A 21,323-nucleotide genomic window follows, 5' to 3' on the forward strand; every position below is an offset into this window, starting at 1 on the left:
CCACCACCCGCCCACCCTTTAATTCAGTGGGCTTTTTATGTCAGTCGTCTTAATTGTGTTTGTAGGTCTCACCTTTTTGTGGCACCTGTCCTGACCAACTGCTTCTGAATCCAGCTGGTGTTTATTTAATTCGCGTAGATTTTTATTAATTTTAATTGAAAGCTTTACGAGCATTTCGCTGTGCGCTTTGAGGCTTTGGCCCCTCCCCTTTTGCCACTTTATACACAGCCTCCCCCACCCACTCTTTTTCGCAAGCGGCGCCTTTGTTTGAGATTAACTTTGTTTTTGTTTTTTATTTCTCTGGCTGCATTGTTTTTGTTTTATGTGCTCAGCTGCAGTTCTTGCTCGCTTGCCCCCCTCTCACTCTCTTCTCTCTCCGCTCTCTCGTCACCCTCTCCTTATTTCTTTCTTCGACCTTCTGTCCCTTTCTTAGGCTCCCGCTGCTCGACTTTCATCTCTGTCTGTCTCTTTCTTTCGCTTGGTGTTTTTGCTTTTAATGCTCTGTTGTTGGTGTTGATTTAGTTGTTGTTATTGTTTGGAGACTTTTGTTGTGTGCAAAGTGCTCGCGCTTATGTTGTTGTTGTTCCCCTCCTTTCTCTTATTGTCGTTTTTAGACTGCTTGGCACTAAGCTAACTGGACTTGACTGGAAAATTAAAAGAGTGGAAGGAGCGCGTCTGAGATTTCTCATTTTCAGAGATGGAAGCTTAGAAATCATTTTTGGATATCAAATCTCTCGCCAAAATGCTTATAAATCAATAGCTGGAAAATATAGTATTTCGTCTAGGCTTTTTAACTGCATTATTTATTTAACGAAGTTTCATTTGAAACCATATATACCGCAGATATGAATTTATTTATTAGTTGTCTACCAGATATATTGCTCTTTATCTCAAATTTAGACGACATAAATAGTGTTTGCCCATAATTCACACTAAATATACTAATAAATTCCAATCTTCAGGGCATAAAATTAGTGTGCAGAACAAAAAAAAAAACACTCTGATATTGCAATTTCGTTGTGCAAGCTAAACTTGTCATTAATCAAGAGCAAAAATGGCCCGCCAAAGTATGCTATGAAAATTTAATTAGCCAGTCTGCATGAGTATTATGCATCGATTTTTGCGAATTTTGCTGCCATTCCACACAAGGATTAAGAAGCCATCATCGATGTATGTGTGTGTGTTTATTTATTTAAATTAGAAAATGTGTGGATATCGATAGAAGGATCAGTGAACCGCAGCTGCCGTATGATTTATGCGAATTTCAATTTCCATTGATTTAAGATCTATAACACACATTTTGCAGATAATGTCATCCGGCTAAATATGGCCCTATTATTTATGCTAAAATATTTCATTTATCATTGCGGCAGATTGTGAGTATTACAAAACAGTTATCTAATCTGGCCCGAATATACATAATGTCAAATGATTTGCCCAAAAGCGCTGCGACCATCCCATTTCCCCCACCTTTTTCTGTCACACTTTGAAGGTGGCTCGAAGCGGTGTTAAAAGTTATTACCTTTCTTATCGCCGGCATCGTTGTTCCTTACCTTCCACCAACCTCCCCTCACCCACCCACAAATCCCCTTGACAGCTGGAAGTTGCCCTTGTATCTGGATTCATCCGGATTCGGGGACCTTTTTCGGCTTTTTGGCCAACTTGGGTGCGACTGCAATCAGTTGACAATCGGGCAAATCATCCGCTAACTAAGAACAGCCCAAACGACTAACTAATGAGATGGCCCCTTATGTACATACATACATATATCGCAAATACATATTAACGTGTATATATAGCCTATGCCCGTATGGACCCAATAAACGGGGACATGTATTGGGATTTGGTGTCAGAGTGAAAACTTGACTGAATAAATAATAAGCTCGAACCAAAGCGGGCCAAAAACTTTGCCCAACATTTATTGGAGTGACTTGAGTTTGCTGGGCAAACTTTTAGCTTCTCGTGTCGCCGCCGTTCGCCTTTCGGTGGCAGCCCTAATATGTCCGGGGCTAACGTGAGGAGTATATGGTATATGGTGTACATATAGGATATGGTACGTGGATGGCACAGGTCAGGGGGTCAGAAGAGGCCAATGATGGCCATTCTGCGACGTTTGCCAATTTCAGTTCGATTTATTTAGTGGAAACCAATAAATAACCAATGATGTATGTCCTGCTCGCACACACTTGCACAACTCTGTCCCCAGAGTGCAGTGTGCACAGTGGTGCAATGTGGTAAGAAAAAAAAAAAAAAAAACACTAAATGCAACATTAATATTTATAATAATTAGTACGTTTCGGCTGACTGTGGATGTTTTGTAGCTATGAACATGCAAACTTGTTGTATAAGATTTGCAAAAAGAATAAGCATTATTTCCGACTTAAACCACTGTTAATCAATTGAAAATTAAATAACATGATTAATAATCTGCCCGATTTGGGGATAATTGATGCACTGTGCCGCGGGTTTTTGCCTGCAGCTCTCGGTGACATAAAACGGGAATTCCCCCGATCTCTGGCTGTCTTCCCGTCTTCCCATGTACCCATCCCCACATCCTCACATCTTCCCGGCGTTCTGTCATTCTTTGGCGAACACAATTTAACACTTTGTCGCCGCTCGGGGGAAGCAACTGGGATAACTGGTGTCCCGCAGCTAGAGGAGCATTTCAATTGCGAAACCAATCCACATTCGCATTCGGAACCCAAAAACAAATATGGCGTCATTCAACGCATTTCCGTTTACATTACTCGCTCATTTCCGCTTCGTGTGGCTTTATTAAGCGTCGCTAGTTTTTCTGTTGCATTTTCCGTTCTCACTTCTCATTCCGCTTCGCATTTTCGCCAGCAAGGATTTTCGCTGCAACACGTGTGTGTTTGGTGTGTACGGTGTGTGCTTGAGTGTGTGCTTGCCACTTGAAGTGCGCTCAAGCAAGCCAAAGCCGTTGAGGGAAATTTTTCTTTGAATTTGCTCCAGTTAGTGAAGGAATCGAAATGTTTTGTTGGCCCCCAGATCCCCTCTTTCCCCCACCACTCCACCACTCCTCCCAAAAAAAAGGAAAAAACCAGACTTAGCATGGCTGTGTGCATGCGACGTACAGCTGCGGTCAAGATAATAGGATATTATATAAGTCTTACAAACAAATCATCCTGCTCTGAACATATATAAAAAAACTTTGCAAGCTGTATATTGAAAATAAAACCATTTTTAAGTAATTATGGACTTCTATACCCATCAAGATATTCCGAGGTAGCGCTGCTAATTTAACCCGAGTTGTAGATCCTTATGTCGGCAATTTAAATTGGGCAAATCATTTGATGCAACTTAATCCATATGTGTGCGTACGTAAGGATGTCGATGGTATTCTTAAGAGACCACGATTGGCTGACTCCGATGGTGGTTGTAAGAACTTTAATACGATTTAAGATGACCAAAGGAATGGTGGGATGTGGCATGTGAAAGGTGGGTGGCAACACAACCGCGAGACCTTCACGGAATGCAATCCGGTAGATACTTACTACGCTCCAGGGCCAAATCCCACTTGATCTTATTGGTATACAAACACTAAAAAGAAGGCGAGCTGCTTAAAAAATGGACGATATGTGAGGGATAAAAAGTATGTATTTCAATGTTATTTGAAGGAATTCTTTCCGGATGCACAGCGTCCACAGATTTGATCCGTTTTGCGGCCATTTGGATGGGCTTATCATTGACTTGGAAAATTGTTTTTCGCCAGTTTTAAGAGATGGGGAATTTAGATGAAAGAAAAGTGACTCCAAAGAAATTTCTGGGAATACATAATTTCAAAGTCAAGCCATCAGTATGAGCTTAAAAACATTTCGCAGGCATTAAAGTGCTGGTTGTTCCATTTTTATTTTTGCCATTCTCAGAGCACACAATGCATTAATTGATAACAATAACTTGACAGCCCTAGCTGGTGAATAAAAAATGACATTGAGTACAGTTTATTAAATATTAATACAAGAATTTTTGATTTCGGAAGCATTTTAAAAGTTCGCCATGCAGCTGGAATGATGGTTTACTTTAACACATTTATTTCATTTAAATGCTCACCTGGTGAAAATGTTTGCACTTTTTTTCTTAATGAGCTTTATGATTGCCTCGCGGTTGCGCAAGTATTTCGTTAAGAAAATCAGATTTTATTTTCCGAGTGAAATTGTCACTTGATTGAATTTCGATTCAAATGGAAACTGAAAGGGAACCTTCGATACCTTTGACCTGAATACCTACTATTTGCCAGGTAACACGGATCGGTTAATGCGCAGTCCTTTATTTACTCGCAGTTTTCTGGCCTCTTTCTTCGTTAGTGGCTCATTCAGTGCTTCGTTTCATAAGCAACATTTCATTTCTTTGGCTCAACTGCTGCATAAATATTTAGATTCAATTCAAATTGCTTTCCACTTTCAGAATTTCGCTGTCCTTCGTCCTTGGTCCTTTAGTCCTTTAGTCCTTCAGTCCTTCCCCTGCCCGTTTTGTTTGTTTATTTGCTTTGTTATTTCGCTTCGGCTTCCACTTCTGCTTGAGCTTTATGCGGACGATTGGCAACAAAAGCTGCCAATTTGTATTTCAATTAAATTTGAATGTATTTGTGGGCACTTGGCTGCTGCTTTCTCCCCAGCTTTTCCAGACTTCCGCTCTCGCTTTTTCTTAGCCGCTTCGCGAAGACGCTTCTTCATCTGCTCCTTGGCTAAAGGGTGTGCGCCTAGTATCTGGGTATATGCTTTTTGTGCACTAACAAATTACATTTTAGAAATATTTAAATTGAGTGATAAGATAGTGCCGAAAGTTATGGCCAGCACTGCGTATACGTAATATTTTAGCTTCGACCAAGAGGCAACGGTGCGTATGAGTAGTTTACTGGAATATCACTTCGCAGGCACTGTAATAATTTTAGATACAATCTGTTGTATACTGTCAATGACAGAATATGTTTTCGATTACCAATATTAATTATTAGCCGAGTTATTAAATGTTTTTATGGTTGCCCTTATAAATAGGCAACGATTTTGTTCAAGTCCAAAACTACTTGAAGTTTACCAAAACCATTTGGTATCTGGCAATTGAAAGCCCTTCCTCCTTGTTTACACTTTCTGCTGAGAACTTAAATCCATCAGAGAAGCGTGGGTGTGGCCAAAAAGGGGCGGACGGATTTTCCGGGAAAGGGGTTTCTGCCAGAAGGAGACGGTGGGCAGCGGAGGGCGACGGACTGTGGAATTGCCGCCGCCAGCCAAGTGTCAAAATGGCGCTTCCAAGTAATTTACTTATGTCTAAACAACTTTTATTGTTGTTGCCGTTACGCTGCTTGTTAACGCGTTGTTTCTGGCCCAGTTGCTGCTGCTGTGGTTGTTGTTGCTGCTGTTATTTCTGGGGCGTTGAAAAGCGTTTAATTAACTAACTGCTCACCATATAGCCGCGCTTAGTTTTCGGCAAATATTTGTTAATTCCGAAACCGCTTGAAAGCGCTCGTTTTGGCTGCGCCTCAATTAGCGCGCCAAAGTAAATCTATTTTAAATTGATTTTCGTTGCCTGATTAAATTAGGTTCGCCCCGTGCAACGTTAGCTTAGCCCCACCCATTTTTAGCCATCCCGGGCATGTCCTTGTGGTGTATAATTTCATTTTTGAATCCACCCCACAACCCCACCCCCGCCGCACCGCTCTCTTTTAGCCAATTACAAAACGCTGCCGGGCTTCATTCCGTTCTCAAATGTTTCCATGTGGAACATTTTGCAACTCATTAAAGTCGACGAAGTGGAGGCGGCATTGCGCTGCAAAGAATTAGTATTCAAATCTATTATAATCGTTCATTTAGTTTACTTTTCATATTTTAATATTTCATTTTTTAAATATTTTTATTTGGTTTTAGATAGCACCACATTAAGTTCCTTGCAAAAACGTTAGCTACTTGAAATCATTGCGCTGCAAAGAATAAGTATTCAAATCTATTATAATCGTTCATTTAGTTTACTTTTCATATTTTAATACTTCATTTTTTAAATATTTTTATTTAGTTTTACACAGAACCACACAAAGTTCTTAGCAAAAACGTTAGTTACTTGAAATCCGCATTTTAATGATCTTTAATCCGTTTTTTCTCTCAGTAGCAGCAGTAAAATTTGTGCGGATTTATTATGGCTTCAAAATGTTCTATGCAAAATTCAAATTTCGTTTCTGTCTGTCAGTCATTTTTATCGGAGTTGTAGTGGTCCAAAGTCCATACCAGAAGCAACTACAGCTCTAAAGCCAAATCTAAATCCAAATCCAAGTCCATGAAGCGACTAAGGCAACCAAGCAACCACTGCTCCTCTGCCGATTTGGGTCAACTATGGTATGTGGCGCACATTAAAAGGAAAACCATTTGGAAATCGGGAATCATCAGCCGATCCATCCTGCATCCTTCATCCTTCATCCTGCATGCATCCTCCATTCAGCAATCTCCATGCAGCCATTATCGCATCGCCGGGCGTTCGAGTGCGATGCATCAAGTGCCCAAGAGCCCAAGTGCCCGAGTGCCCAAAAGGGTCGTCCTGTCCAACATCGAAGAATGGAAAAAATTCCAAATCGAGGGCGTTGCGATTAAGGGGCGTGGCCAGCAGCAGCTAGCAGGGAATATGGAATATGGAAGGAGTGGAGACGGGCCGAGTGGAGCGGAGTGGTGCGGAGTGGAGCGGAGCGATGGGGTACTTTCATTGAGTACTTTCCATTTGAAACTCATTAGTGAGAGAGTTCAGTTGGGTTGCAAATGTGGGAGTTGCCAAGCGGAGGATGTGGACGATGTGAAGAATGTTGTGGAATGTGACGGCGATGGGCGGTATTTTAGCCGGGGGGCGTGTCAATGTCTTCATTGCAGCCAAATTGAATCATACATACATGCATATGTATGTGTGTGCCTGTGTTGGCCATGTGCAGCAGCAGCACGAGTGTGTGTGTGTGTGTGTGTTAGCCATGCAAATGTTGAGCCATTATTAAGTCACTAAACCGCTCGACGATGGGCGCCTATATTGGTCAAGCCCCCAGTCAGACCTCGGTAACTTTTTCTGCTTTTGGCCTACATTTCATTAACAGCAGCGCATTAATTAGTGACTTGTTTTTTTTTTTTTTAATTGCCAGCGGAGGTCTAATGATGACATTTTAATGTTCAAATGCAAACTGTAAGCCGAAGCTTTAATGCACTTTTTGCTATATAAAACTGCATTGTCAACTTGCTTTTACTTCCTTTGGACATGGAGTTATATACATTTAAATTTATAATATTTATTAGCAGTATTTCGTTAATAATATTATACTAAAATATGATTAAATGCGGAACAGTAATTCATCAACAATTTATGCTAGATCCCACCATTGTGCTTTGTACTCATTCTAGGCATATATGAAATCAACATTATGCAAATGCATATGTCTACATACGTACATACGTACATATACATGTACATGTACATATACATATACATGTGTCTATGTATCTGGCTCAGCCCTCGACATTTGTACATTTAATTCAATTCAGTTACATTCCAAACGTTCTCGTCTGTTTGTCTATTTTAATGTTTTCTTTTTTTTTTATTTTTTTTTTTAATTTAAATTTCATTTCCATTTCTTGCTGGCACATCCCAGGGGGGCGGGTGTTGCAAGGGGCACAAAGGCGGGGCAGATGTGAATGGGCATGCTGCATTAGCACAAAGCCAACAACAACGACAGACAACAGTTGCTGCTAAAATAATTCAACCAGAGTTTGGACTTCATAAAGGGGCAAAAGTGGTGTTGGCGGACGACCACTTTCATATGCACACACACACACACACAAACAAACACACACACACAGGCAAAAACAAACGGCAGCATGAGCAACACAACAAGCATACATACATAAACACGAGCACTGAGAGAAATTCGTTGGGTGATACATGCGCCCAATAATCTATTTTGATTTTAATACACATAAGGTGTGCAATATATATGTTCTTCTTTTGGATTCCGATCTTCATTAAATCAAAGATCGTTTAACTATTTAATATATATATGTAACTGATATTATTTACATTGTTTAAACTTTGAAAACGAACTAACTTCATGTTTGCCATTATATTTCTCTGTGTATACAAAGGACACATGACGGTGGGCCGACCGAAAACTTTATGTGTCAGTTGAAAAGTATCTTGGAGATACTTTCTTGCCTCCTTCTTAGCCATGAATCCCCATCCCCACCCGCCTCCTTTCGCCCACTGTGGCTTTTGGCGCAGCAACCGCCACAATGTCATTAACCAAATGAATGGCTGACACTGCAGATTCGAATGACTGAGACTGGCAACGGAGGGGGGCGGGGAAACCGGGAGATACATATACAAAGACAGCACGAGAGAGTGGGAGAGAGAGAGAGAGGGGGGGCAGCGGGGGAGCAGGCCAAGTTAAGACTGTGACGTCCTTTTCTTGTGATTAAGTCGGTTACCCACCCAGTGTATACCAGTCAGCCCATCAGTCTCCCTCCCTCATTCAAATCCCATTCCCCCCCTCGAGCATTTGCCGTTTAGTCGTAGATTACCTAGTGACTTGTTTCCCTGACCTTTCTCTTAGTCCGGCCTAAACAAACCCAAAATAAAGCAAGGAGTCCAACAAAGACAGTCTCGTCAACGGAGCTGATACACTTGTTTTTTTTCGAACAGTTTTCGAATTTAATGGTGTTTAAATGCTGTAAAGTTTCAAAAAAATATTGAAGAGATATGAACTTATTAAGCTCGTAACTATAGATAAAAGATACACAAAGATATTTTCTTCAACCAATTCACAGTCTCTTCCTCTTTTTGAATATTTAACAAAGTTGTTTTGAAGTGAATAAGCTTCAACTCGAAAGCAAGTGCCTAAAACTCCAACCAGAATCGAAGAGTATGTGGCAGAGGGAGCAAATTTTGTTTTGGCCAAGTGCCTTTGGCGATGGTCAAATGAGGCTCGCAGGAATGTTAGTGATGACAACAACTTAATGGAAATAGCTGCACATTTATAAGTGACAACTCTGCAGCTGTGTTCGTGCGCGTATCTGTGTGCCTGTGTGTGAGTATCTGTATCTGCATCTGTATCTGTATCTGTAGGTATACGTGTGAGGCACGTTTGTGTTGGTGTATCCAGGACCCCAAAGAACGTGTTATTTATGGTCAAGGCGTGGCAGACAAATGGCCAGCATATGCATGCTGAGATAGACACACACACACATACACACACACAGGCAGATGCCAAGTAATAACTAACGGTAAATTAGTTTGCAAACAGAGTGCAAAAAAGGCAGCAAAATAGCAAAAGGAAAATTGCCCAAAGATGAAACCTAATTTAGCCAGCACGCACACATACTCACTCACTCACTCACCCACTCAGGCACACTGATAAGGCTGTGAGCCTTGCCAACCGCCAACCACCGCCCACAGACCCCTGCCACGCCCCATTCGCCCTTTTTTTGTGGTACCAAGTTAACGGGACAAGTGCCTCATAGCCAAGAACATCAAGTAGACTTTGGATACATCATAAAACCCGAATCAGTTGGGTGGACTGATTAGCTCTCAAGAACTTGACTAGAGATCTGGAAATCGTGATAACACGGAATACTTGTGTGTATTAAATACTACTTGGATTTATATATTGTATATATATATACCTGTGATTTTTGAAATTAGAGAAACAGCTGTAAGCTATGTAGATTTTTGGAGAGTCCTGCTTATAGAGCAGTTGGCATATGGAAACCCAATATGTTTCTGTCATCAGCTCTTTCTTTCTTTTCTTTTTTTGCCACTTGATATTCTGATCACCTTAGATTGTTTTTCTTCGGTTTCTCCGCTCGCTCCTCCGCAGATTTAGCCATTTTTTTGTTGCTAGTGGCATCAAGTGACCAAATGAAAACAGGGTCCTTGGTCCTTGGTCCTTGGTCCTTGGTCACCCAGCAGCCAGCATGCAGTTTTGCAGCTGCACTCGTTTGGACATCGCTTGTTATCCATTTGAAGTTGAAGTGGGTATTTTTTTTTGTTACTATATAAATTGGTTGTTTTGTTGCGGACGTAAAGTTAGCAAATGGCGAAAAAGTATTTACAAAAACCCCATTTCGTTCGTATCAACAGCTAGGATAAAGTTTCGCAATTCATTATTACCAACAGATCAGAAAGTTGATAGTTTTATTTAATTTGTGCCACTAACCTTTTTCGGACTTTTTCGCACAGAGAAAACCAAAAATGAAGTGTATGTGCAAAAGGTAAAAGGAATATTTTTAAATTGAATTATATTGTGCTTATATAATTTGTTTTTTATTAAGTTTTTGAAATTTAAGTTATTTATTGTTTTATGGCTTGTTTTGGTTTATATTAAGTTTAAGCTGAACTGGCGTAAATTATAGGGTATTTCTGGCATCGATCATGCTCCTCCATGCGTCTGCCTTTCTTTTTTTAGTTTTTTTTCTTTTTTGGTTTTATCAATTTTGTTTAGGACTGCGGCTTTGCAGCTTCGCTTTTGGGCCGTTTTTGCCGCTTTGGGCCGTTGTGTGGCCACGCGTTGGCGGTTTTTTTTACCGACTTGGCCACACATGTACCAGCCCCGCATCCGCCCAACCAACCCCACCCCCGCAGCCGGCCAGTTTGCGGTGCGTGGTCAGCTTTATTAGGTTCAACTTGCATGGGAAACTTTGGGCTATTCCCGCTGTTTTGCGTGTGCCTTTTAATTTATTTATCACAGGCCGCAGTCGCAGCCGCAGTTTTGGACCTTCCCACTCTATTTTTTTTGTGGTTTATGCTGGTTTCTTTTTGGTTTCGGTTTTGGTTTTAATTTTTTTTTTTGCGAGTGGTCATAGCGTCATTTGGGCCAAAAACGTGGCCGTGGCAATTTGGCGGCTTTGTTATTTATGCAACAGCCTGCGGCAGTTTACATTCACGTGCGTTTTGGCCGCGCCACGTTTATCCTCGCCACCTTCTAACATATGCAGCTCCCGGTTTTCCGTTTTCCGTTTTCCCGCTTCCTTCCCTGTATTGGATGCCAAATGTCGCCTTTGGGGGCTATCCATATGCCACGCGAACTGCCCAAAAAAAAAGGAAAAAAAGTGCAAACTAAATTAACGCGTAAAATACGCTTGCTGTTTTATGGCGCTTTATGACTCTTTATGATCGAAGGAAGGACTTGTCTCAGATCCTTGAGAATGACGACCTTGAAAGCTTAACTACACTTCGAAAAACAATAGTAATGGTGTGGTCAACCTTCTAGATAAGTGAAGGCTCGCTACTTAGATATACATTACTCTCAGTGTATTACCAAACTTAAGGCCTTGGCACAGATTAGTTTCTCTTTGCTTTTGATAAGTTTGACAGTTGGCCATTTAACTTGGCTTCGAGTTATGGCAAAATGCTCTTCTGACATTGGTTTCAATTCTACCATTTACTGCCATTTATCCCAGACCCTTTTATTCGCAAAAAAAAAATAAATAATAACTCAACTAAACAGCACTCCCCGGAGACATTAACGATTCATAGGGCCCAGTTTGTCGGACATCCTAATGGATTATCGACTGGAGGGTGTCATTACTCAATGTGTCACGGCGGTTGGTGAACCAGCCTCCCTCTGCCTATGTATGTGGTACCTGAGCACACCTTTCCCAGGATCGGTCATCATCATCATCACATTGGGAATCATCATCGAAAGGTGGCGCAAAGTGGTTGCCATAAATAAGCTTTATGATAAACTAAACGTGCGCTCATTTGTACAAGACAATGTGCGAATTTGGCGATCTGGTGATTTGGTAAAGGGAAAAAGCGAAGAAAATGCAAATTCTTATACACAAAAAAATATATTTTTTAGTAATAAAATATGTCATATTAACATAGCGCTTTTATGTTCAAAACTTTAGGTTTCTTTTTTGCCGTCTTGATGCAAAGCCCTCTAGAAATGTGTTAAAAAAGCTATCATCACCAAGGAGTTTTTTTTTGTGTGCGGGGAAGTGAAAGGAAGTCCATTAAAATGCCAATAAACATGTGTGAGTGTGTGTGGGGGTGTGTGTGTGAGCGTGTAGGCAGTACATCCAATAAATCCTCAATAATTTATATTGAGCCGCCACCGCATTTCTGAGGGTTTTGCCAGCGGAAAGGAATGTTTGTGGGTTGTCTAAGCGAAAGCGAAATTTGTGCAAATATTTGTCTCAATCAAAGAGGAGGCGCGACCATATCACAAGCTCTTGCAGAAGTCGACTAAATGATACTTATTACTCAACTGGTGCAAGCTATGAAAAGTAGGCAGAACTTTTCAAATGTTATGCTGCTGTCAAACATATTTTACAGCTGGCCAGGGATAATGGATAATGGCGCTTTGACGATTGCGAACTGCTCATGACGAGCTATTGCATAATCCAAAGGACGAGGGCTCAGTCTATCTGTATTATGAGCCAATGTCCTGGACAACATGGCAATCGAAGTGGACAGCTGAGGGCGCGGATAATGATAAGTGATAAGTGATAAGAGTAACAGGAACAGCAAGAACAGCAAACCGACTGGCATCCGCAAACGGAATCCAATAAAGTGTTAAGTGGGGCAGCCAAAAAGGGGGGGAAAGCGGTGAAGGTGGGGAATACAGGGGGAAAGCACGAACATTTCATTCCCCAGATGCTTTTGCGTCACTTGAGCGGCAATTTGAATGAGCGAATGGGAATCGGAATGCGAGTGGATCAGGGAATGGGAAGTGAAAGGAAAGGGAAATGCTCGAAATGCGACAAATAAGAGGGGGGGGGAGGGATGTGCGATGGTTAAAGCCATGCTAAATCGTCCTCGGGCCAAACCAATTGACGATTTGTGCATATAACATTATTATAATGACATCATCCCGGAGCGCCTTTGGCAGCCCAACGTCCAAATGCAAAAATTACACTGGCAAAAATGTTTAGTTAAACGTCAATCAATAAATCAAGTGTGTTTTCTTTTATATGTTTATTTTGTAAAAATTTTCTTTTCCTATTTCGGAGTAAAGCAGTTAAGCATTTTATGTTTCATTTTGAGAGCACTGCCTAAGGTGCAGCATTTTATCGCAGTGTAGTTTCGAGAAGCACTTCGGTATGTTCGCTGGGTGGGCGGGTGGATTTTGCGAGAGGAGAATCCAGAGTGAGACTGGTGGGTGGCAAGAAATTGGACATGCCTTCAAGTGCCGTCCGCATCGCATCCAGTAAATAATAAGAAAATTCCTGTGCGCCTTGGCATTTCCGCCAACGCCAACATCCTCATCGCTTCCGTCATCTCATCAGTCCGGAGACACAAAACTATGCGGCGCAGTCCCAAGGATCCGCACCAGTTTAACTCCCTTCGCCTGAAAATAAGGCAAAAAAAAAGAAAAAAAAATGAAGCCGAATGAGTGGTGCGTCAAAATGGCATTTCAAGTTCAAGCGGATTGGAAAAATCGAAAAAGTTTTCGATTGGCTAAGGGACGCAGTCGAGCAAATGCAATAAACTTCAAGTTTATTAAATTTTATCACACTTATACCGCCGTCGTCTTATGAACTGCATGGATGTACATACATACATATATGTATTTTGGTGTATGTGTGGCCCATTGGCAATTGTTCGCCGGGAATCAAATGGCCAAAAGACCGAACAGAGAGCGTAAATTTCGATGGCAGCCCAATCAATGGCAAATCAAATCAACTGGGCCAGTTCCACCAACTGAATCTACAATGAACGCGCACCAACCCATTCCAATCAAAACGTAAAAGTAATACAAAGAGCAGCGATACAAATTGAATTACTTAGGTAAATATGGATATTTGTGAGTACTAGTATAATACGGCTATTATGTGGATGGGGGATATGGCGAGACTCACAAGGAATTCCAATGAGATGCGGCTCAAGGTCGCTGATTCCATCACAGAAAGAAGATGTTCTAAAATGTTCCTCTTTTTTTTTTAATTATGCTCATTTACCAGCAAAAACGAGCAACTATAATGCGAGCCAAACATTTTGGGATCAACGAGCCAATTATGAGTTCAAACCATCTCCAACTGAATTCTCAGATTCTCACTTTCCGCGTAACAATGGCGAAATGGCAAATGGTGGGAACGTAACTACGAAACCGATTTGTTTCGTATTACCAAACTTTCACCGGAAAAAGAAAGCAGCGGGGCTTTTTGGGGTTTTCCAGTTCCGCTTCGTTGGGGTCCTTGCGGTTGGGCCAATGTATCTGTAACTGTATTTGTATCTGCAGTTGTATCTGTATCTTTATCTGTATTGGTATTTGTATTTGTATCTGTATCTGTATTCGTATCCGTGTCCGTGCGCCTTGTAAAAGTGAAGTGAGACATATGTACAGTAACAAATCAATTTTAGTGGCAAACACAGACGGTGGTTTAAGGTGCGGAAAGGGGAGAGTGGGTGGCCAATTGCTGGACGATGGGGGCCATGGGCGCCATGTGCCGGCTGGTGGCCAAACTCGTTTTTGGGGGCATATTACTTCCGCCGAACGTGATTGAACTGCTCTGGCATGGACAGCGAGCGAGCAGAAAGCGAAATTCATCAACGCACCAGTGCCCACTGCCCGGAATCCTATGCACCCACTCCGCTTCACTCCTGTCCGCCCGCACCCATGTCAAAAGCCGCTCCCCCCCCTGATACCGTGTAAAAAAACCACGGACCCCTGTCACTTTTGATTGTAATCGAGTGTTTTTATTGTCGCTCTCGCTTTCGCTTCTCCACTGCCTTCTGTATCTTCATCTAGCTACACTGTAAGAAATAATCAGTTAGCCAGCTGCTTGGATTCGTTTAAATTGAGTTTCTGATCTATAATTCGCTTGAGTGCTAAAATCGTTTATTAAGCAGCATTCTAATATCTATTCTCCAACTTTTGCAGCACCCATGAACAATTATCATATTATTATTATTATTTTTTCTTTTAATTTGCCACGAAATATGTATACTTTTTCAATATTTTTTTTTACTTATTGGCGCCATGGCAAACTGTTTGATATACTTTACGAACTGCCGTGCATAGCCCCATTCACATCCGCATCCAGAGTCCTGGCCATGGTCCTCATCCTCATTCGCATCCGCATCCTCGTCCTCATCGTTCTCGTCGTCCTCGATCTCGGCGTATGTTTGCCAATTGGATTTGACATTTTATTGGGTTTTCCTTCGCTCTCGTTACTGTCGCTCCACTGGATCCATGATTGCTGTTGTTGTTGATATTGTTGCCGTAATTGATGTGCCTGATGTGCTGCCGTTTCGACCAAGTCGCTGCCAACATAAATCCACGCTGTCCTTTGTGCCCCGGACTTCATGGATGCCCCGGTTAACCACGACATCGCGAGCTACTCAGTTACTGGTTATATGGACTTATGGACTGGGTGGTGGATAAATTGAAGTCGCGTGGCTCGCTTTTATTTGGGTAATTAGTAGAAGGCAACTTGATTATCGCGCCATATCCACGGATGTTGCCCAGTTGCCTAAGAATTGGTAACCAAAGCAGTGTAGCCGGCTTAATGGCCTGCAATAACTCCGCCTGACGCTGGATGGCGGGGTGTCCAGAAGGACTTTAGCTGGGTAACAGGTCGGATAACACTGTCAGCATCGGCTCCAGCTGGAAATTGGCCTCGCAGCTGGGCCATTCAATCGCATCGCATACAATCTCTCAAGTGCCCTAATTAATAAATTGAACCAGGACCTTTCCACAGGATGTGGGTATCTAACCAACAAAAGCGCTATCCAATTCAAAGCTGGACTCACAAAAAAAAAAATCTTGAAATTGTTAACAAAGCATTTTTACCACAATGTGGTAAAACATTATAGTTAATGTTTTGTTTGCAATTGGAAACATTTCTTTTATAAAAATAAAAAAAATGGAAACGAAATAATATTTGCAATTTGAATAACTAATTTATTGAAGAAACAGAAACAAAGTAAAACATTTTCAGCTGTAAATATCACTCGATTGGTAGTTGAATTAAAAGTTTATCGAGGTACAGCCATCCAACATTTGGACTATTATTTGTTTTTTCGCGCGCACCCGAAACAAGTAAATGGCTGACGCAGGGCCAGCATGCGGTTGCGATTCATCCGAAAGATGTGATCCTGCATCAACTTGTCAGTGTGGGAGCGGATCTGGTTACGATCCTCGAGGACATGGCTCAACTGAATCACAGCGCGATCACCATCGATTCCGGGCATTGCCTCCCCCTCGGCCGGCAGACTGATATCGGCGATGCCCATACGGGCCATGGCCATGGCAATATTATCAATGTCGCTATCAACATGAAAGCAAGATAGGTGTTTCTTATCAGTCTCAGCTGAACCTTTATCCTTCTCCTGGGACTGATCGCAACTTGTACGTATTTCATCCCTTCCTCGAGCGTCTGTGGCTTCAGTGGCCACTTTCTTGGCCACCTTCACAACGCATCCATCATCAAACGCCTCTTCGTAGCTTTGCACACTGTAAGCACCCTTTGGGGGCTTCGGGTCCTCCGCCGCTGTTTCCATTACCATGAAGCCCTTGGTGATGCTAATGTCAATTTTAGGTTTGACAGCTGGAAGCGTTGCATCTTCGCTGGCTTTCTTTTCGATCTCAAGTTGGATGTTCCTTATCATATCGACGGTCGGCTCTTCGCGGCAGATCTTGCCAACGAACAGCGGTGGTGTGATGGAACCGCTATGCTGCGGCTGTGTTGGACCAAAACGTCCTATGTAGTCCATGAACCACAGGTCGGAAAGAGCTCCCGGCTTTAAGACGCAGCCGGCTTCGAATCCTTTGGGCATGAAACGCTTGGGCAGAAAGATTGGACGATTGACGCCCTCGAATGTGGGAAAAGCACTGAGGGGCAGCTCGAACTTGGGGCACTCCTCCTCGTCGCCCATGGCGGCGAATGCCACAGATGGAACATGCGGATTGTTAACGGTGGACAGAATGGCCACCGTAAGGTCGCGCTGGTGCGACATAAGCAACAGAACATTGGACAGATCCGGGGTGTATATTGTGAACTGCAACGGGATACGGCCATATGGATAGGGCGACGGTGGACTCGGTGGAGTCGGCAAGTTAAAGACCATCGATAGGGAAAATTCATCGCGAAGCTCTTGTTCTTTTGGCTGTTTCCCATTTATAAGGTTATTGCTGGCACGCACCCAATTCATTAATATGTCCTGAGCTGGTTGGGATTCACACACTTCTTTCAGGAGACTCTCCACCCTTGTCGGCGCCTGGATATCCATGCGCAGACCGACGAACAGCGGCGGCGTTTGACCCTTGTGACCAGCGGCCTTCAAGTCGATGGGATAGGAACGCCGTGAAAGGACACCCGGCCCAAAAACCCCGCCGGCTGCGAAGCCCATGGGCAACATCACCGTGGGCAGAAAGACGATCTTGTCCATCGGCACCTTATCCGAGAACAGGGAAGGCGGAACATCAAAGCATGGGGTCTCGGTTCCCTTAAAGTTTTCGGCTGCATGCTTATCGTGCTTATTGACGTTGAGATACAGCCGGGCCACCACAATCTTCTCTGGGTAGAACAACTTCGGGATGAACAGGTTCACCAGATAGGGCAAGTAATTGGTCTTCTTCAAGATCACCACCTGATCTTTATCACGATGCACAGTATCCATTCGCAGCATTTCGCTTACTAACAATTAGTTAAATTAAAAAAAAATATCTATACTTAATCCCGCTCTGGAATTTGTTCTCTATTCACTGAATAATAATAAATTTTTCAGTTTCTGATCTGACAACTGATATTGTGAATGAAATATCTATTCTAAAGCGGCGAACTCAAATGAAAACATATTTCAAAACAAATCCGTCGCCAAGGATGAATCTTTATGGAATTTTTAAGCGATCGAAGCCACAATCTTTAAGATACTTTTAAGCGGTTGATGACACTCGTCCAACATACATATGTATATATTACTGCAGGTTCAATGCCTCCGTAGCGTCGCACTTGAAAGCGAAGCCCCGCCTTTTAGGAACCTCCACCGGCTGTTGAGTGAAAATTATTTGGTTTCGCTGGCTACCACAAATAGTGACTGAAAGGGCCACTATTCCAGAAAAGTGACACTATCGTGGTCTAGTAAATGCAGAAAAAACTATTTTTAACAAATTCTAATAGCATGCAACTTTTTTAATATGTTTTGTCAACGTAAAAAAATTGAAAAATAAAGTTTTCCCAAATTTGAATGCAAACTTGAGCATTGCATTTTGATTATGTTTTTAAAATCCCAATCGACTTGCATGGCCAAAAATTTACAATATTTGACAAAATTAGTTTAAAGGGGTTGTTAGTATTGGTTGTAAGGAGTACAAAATGGTGCTCCTTTTTGCTCTGTGACCATTTTTAGTCAAGTTATAGCCAAAAAGCCAATTTGAAATTTCAGTTTTTTGTCAAAAATATTTTCCAAGATTTTTTGTGAAAAAAATATTTCGTATTTTGATCAAAACATTCGAAATAATTACCCAAATATGGAATGTCATACCTCGTTGAGTTTGTTTCTTAAATCCCAATCGATCTGCATTCAAGTTTGGGAATTCTAGGATGTTTAATTTTTTTGCAAATTTTGATGATGGTACCCCTTACAAAAAAAGTGAAAATTTAGCCAAAAATTAATTTCACAAAATCAGCTTAAAAGTGAAAGGGGTTGTTAGTATTGGTTGTAAGGAGTACAAAATGGTACTCCTTTTTGCTCTGTGACCATTTTTAGTCAAGTTATAGCCAAAAAAGCCAATTTGAAATTTCAGTTTTTTGCCAAAATTATTTTCCCATATTTTTTGTGAAAAAAATATTTGGTATTTTGATCAAAACATTCGAAATAATTACCCAAATATGGAATGTCATACCTCGTTGAGTTTGTTTCTTAAATCCCAATCGATCTGCATTCAAGTTTGGGAATTCTAGGATGTTTAATTTTTTTGCAAATTTTGATGATGGTACCCCTTACAAAAAATGCGAAAATTTGGCCAAAAATTAATTTTACAAAATCAGTTTAAAAGTGAAAGGGGTTGTTAGTATTGGTTGTAAGGAGTACAAAATGGTACTCCTTTTTGCTCTCTGACCATTTTTAGTCAAGTTATAGCCAAAAAAAGCAAATTTGAAATTTCATTTTTTTGCCAAAAATATTTTCTCAGATTTTTTGTGAAAAAAATATTTGGTATTTTGATCAAAACATTCGAAATAATTACCCAAATATGGAATGTCATACCTCGTTGAGTTTGTTTCTTAAATCCCAATCGAATTGCATTCAAGTTTTGGAATTCTAGGAGGTTTCAATTTTTTGCAAATTTTGATGATGGTACCCCTTACAAAAAATGCGAAAATGTGGCCAAAAATTAATTTTACAAAATCAGTTTAAAAGTGAAAGGGGTTGTTAGTATTGGTTGCAAGGAGTACAAAATGGTACTCCTTTTTGCTCTGTGACCATTTTTAGTCAAGTTATAGCCAAAAAAGCCAATTTGAAATTTCAGTTTTTTGCCAAAATTATTTTCCCATATTTTTTGTGAAAAAAATATTTGGTATTTTGATCAAAACATTCGAAATAATTACCCAAATATGGAATGTCATACCTCGTTGAGTTTGTTTCTTAAATCCCAATCGATCTGCATTCAAGTTTGGGAATTCTAGGATGTTTAATTTTTTTGCAAATTTTGATGATGGTACCCCTTACAAAAAAAGTGAAAATTTGGCCAAAAATTAATTTCACAAAATCAGCTTAAAAGTGAAAGGGGTTGTTAGTATTGGTTGTAAGGAGTACAAAATGGTACTCCTTTTTGCTCTGTGACCATTTTTAGTCAAGTTATAGCCAAAAAAGCCAATTTGAAATTTCAGTTTTTTGCCAAAATTATTTTCCCAGATTTTTTGTGAAAAAAATATTTCGTATTTTGATCAAAACATTCGAAATAATTACCCAAATATGGAATGTCATACCTCGTTGAGTTTGTTTCTTAAATCCCAATCGATCTGCATTCAAGTTTGGGAATTCTAGGATGTTTCATTTTTTTCCAAATTTTGATGATGGTACCCCTTACAAAAAAAGTGAAAATTTGGCCAAAAATTAATTTCACAAAATCAGCTTAAAAGTGAAAGGGGTTTTTAGTATTGGTAACCAGGAGCGGTAATTTTAGCAAAACATATAAAATAATGGCCCATATATGGAATGTTTTACCTCGATGAATTGGTTTTTTTAATCCAAATGGATTTCAAATTTGGGAATTCTATGTTTGTTCAATTTTTTGCAAATTTGAAATGCTCCTTATGAAACAATGTTTCCAATCACTACCTTAAGGTTTATCCGACACAAAGCTTCACGAGATCTACCTGGACGACAAGGAGATTAAGCTGAGCTGGATGGTGGACTGGTACAAGCAGGAGGTGCTTTTCCACTTGCAGAATGCTTTCAACGAACAACACCGCTGGTTCTATCTGGGGTTCTCCAAGCGCGGCGCTTTGGCGGATGCGGATATTTGCTTCTTTGAGAATCAGAATGGGTTCTTCAACGCAGTAACCGATACGTACACCAGTCCGGATGGGCAGTGGGTGAGGCGGGACTACCAGCAGGACTGTGAGGTCTTCAAGATGGATGAGTTCACGCTGGCCTTTAGGCGCAAGTTCGATACCTGTGACCCTTTGGATCTGCGACTCCATGTGAGTTGAGCATCGGACAGTCAATAATCGGGGATAATGATGTGTCTATTTTGCAGGAGGGCACAATGTACGTGGTTTGGGCCCGTGGTGAAACGGAGCTGGCCCTGGAGGATCACCAGTTCGCCCTGCCCAATGTGACGGCTCCGCACGAGGCGGGTGTTAAGATGCTACAGCTGCTCCGGGCCGACAAGATACTTATACCCGAGACGTAAGTGGTTGTGATATATGTAGAGGTTGGTATATAACGTAAATACTTATCCCACCAGCGAGCTGGATCACATGGAGATCACCCTGCAGGAGGCGGCAATTCCCAGCCAGGAGACCACCTACTGGTGTCACGTTCAGCGACTGGAGGGCAATCTCCGGCGTCGCCATCACATCGTCCAGTTCGAGCCGCTCATCCGGACGCCGGGCATCGTGCACCACATGGAAGTCTTCCACTGCGAGGCCGGCGAGCACGAGGAGATTCCCCTGTACAACGGCGACTGCGAACAATTGCCGCCACGGGCCAAGATCTGCTCTAAAGTGATGGTCCTGTGGGCCATGGGAGCCGGCACCTTTACCTATCCTCCGGAGGCCGGCCTGCCAATCGGCGGACCCGGCTTCAATCCGTATGTTCGGCTGGAGGTTCATTTCAATAATCCGGAAAAGCAGTCTGGTGAGTAGTAGGGCGAAATGGAAGTGGGCGATTCTAAGAAG

General features: G+C 41.7%; 2 protein-coding genes across 7 annotated transcripts in view; one reads left to right on the plus strand and one right to left on the minus strand.

The window, feature by feature from the left end:
• The window catches only part of LOC117148046 (tyramine beta-hydroxylase), a 32,993-nt gene that overhangs the window by 7,794 nt on the left and 3,876 nt on the right, over nt 1–21,323 (plus strand). For all 6 annotated transcript variants that reach the window (XM_033315228.1, XM_033315225.1, XM_033315229.1 and 3 more), the window contains exons 3-5: nt 20,266–20,624; nt 20,681–20,832; nt 20,891–21,282. In XM_033315228.1, coding sequence (XP_033171119.1) covers nt 20,266–20,624; nt 20,681–20,832; nt 20,891–21,282 — 903 coding nt within the window. The remainder of the gene's footprint in view (nt 1–20,265; nt 20,625–20,680; nt 20,833–20,890; nt 21,283–21,323) is intronic.
• LOC117148047 (DM7 family protein GD24576) lies at nt 15,876–17,701 on the minus strand. Its single transcript, XM_033315232.1, has one exon. The coding sequence runs from the start codon at nt 17,605–17,607 to the stop codon at nt 15,988–15,990; it is 1,620 nt and encodes a 539-aa protein (XP_033171123.1). The 5' UTR covers nt 17,608–17,701; the 3' UTR covers nt 15,876–15,987.

This window comes from Drosophila mauritiana, chromosome X (genome assembly GCF_004382145.1).
Source record: "Drosophila mauritiana strain mau12 chromosome X, ASM438214v1, whole genome shotgun sequence".
Taxonomy (NCBI): Eukaryota; Metazoa; Arthropoda; class Insecta; order Diptera; family Drosophilidae; genus Drosophila; species Drosophila mauritiana.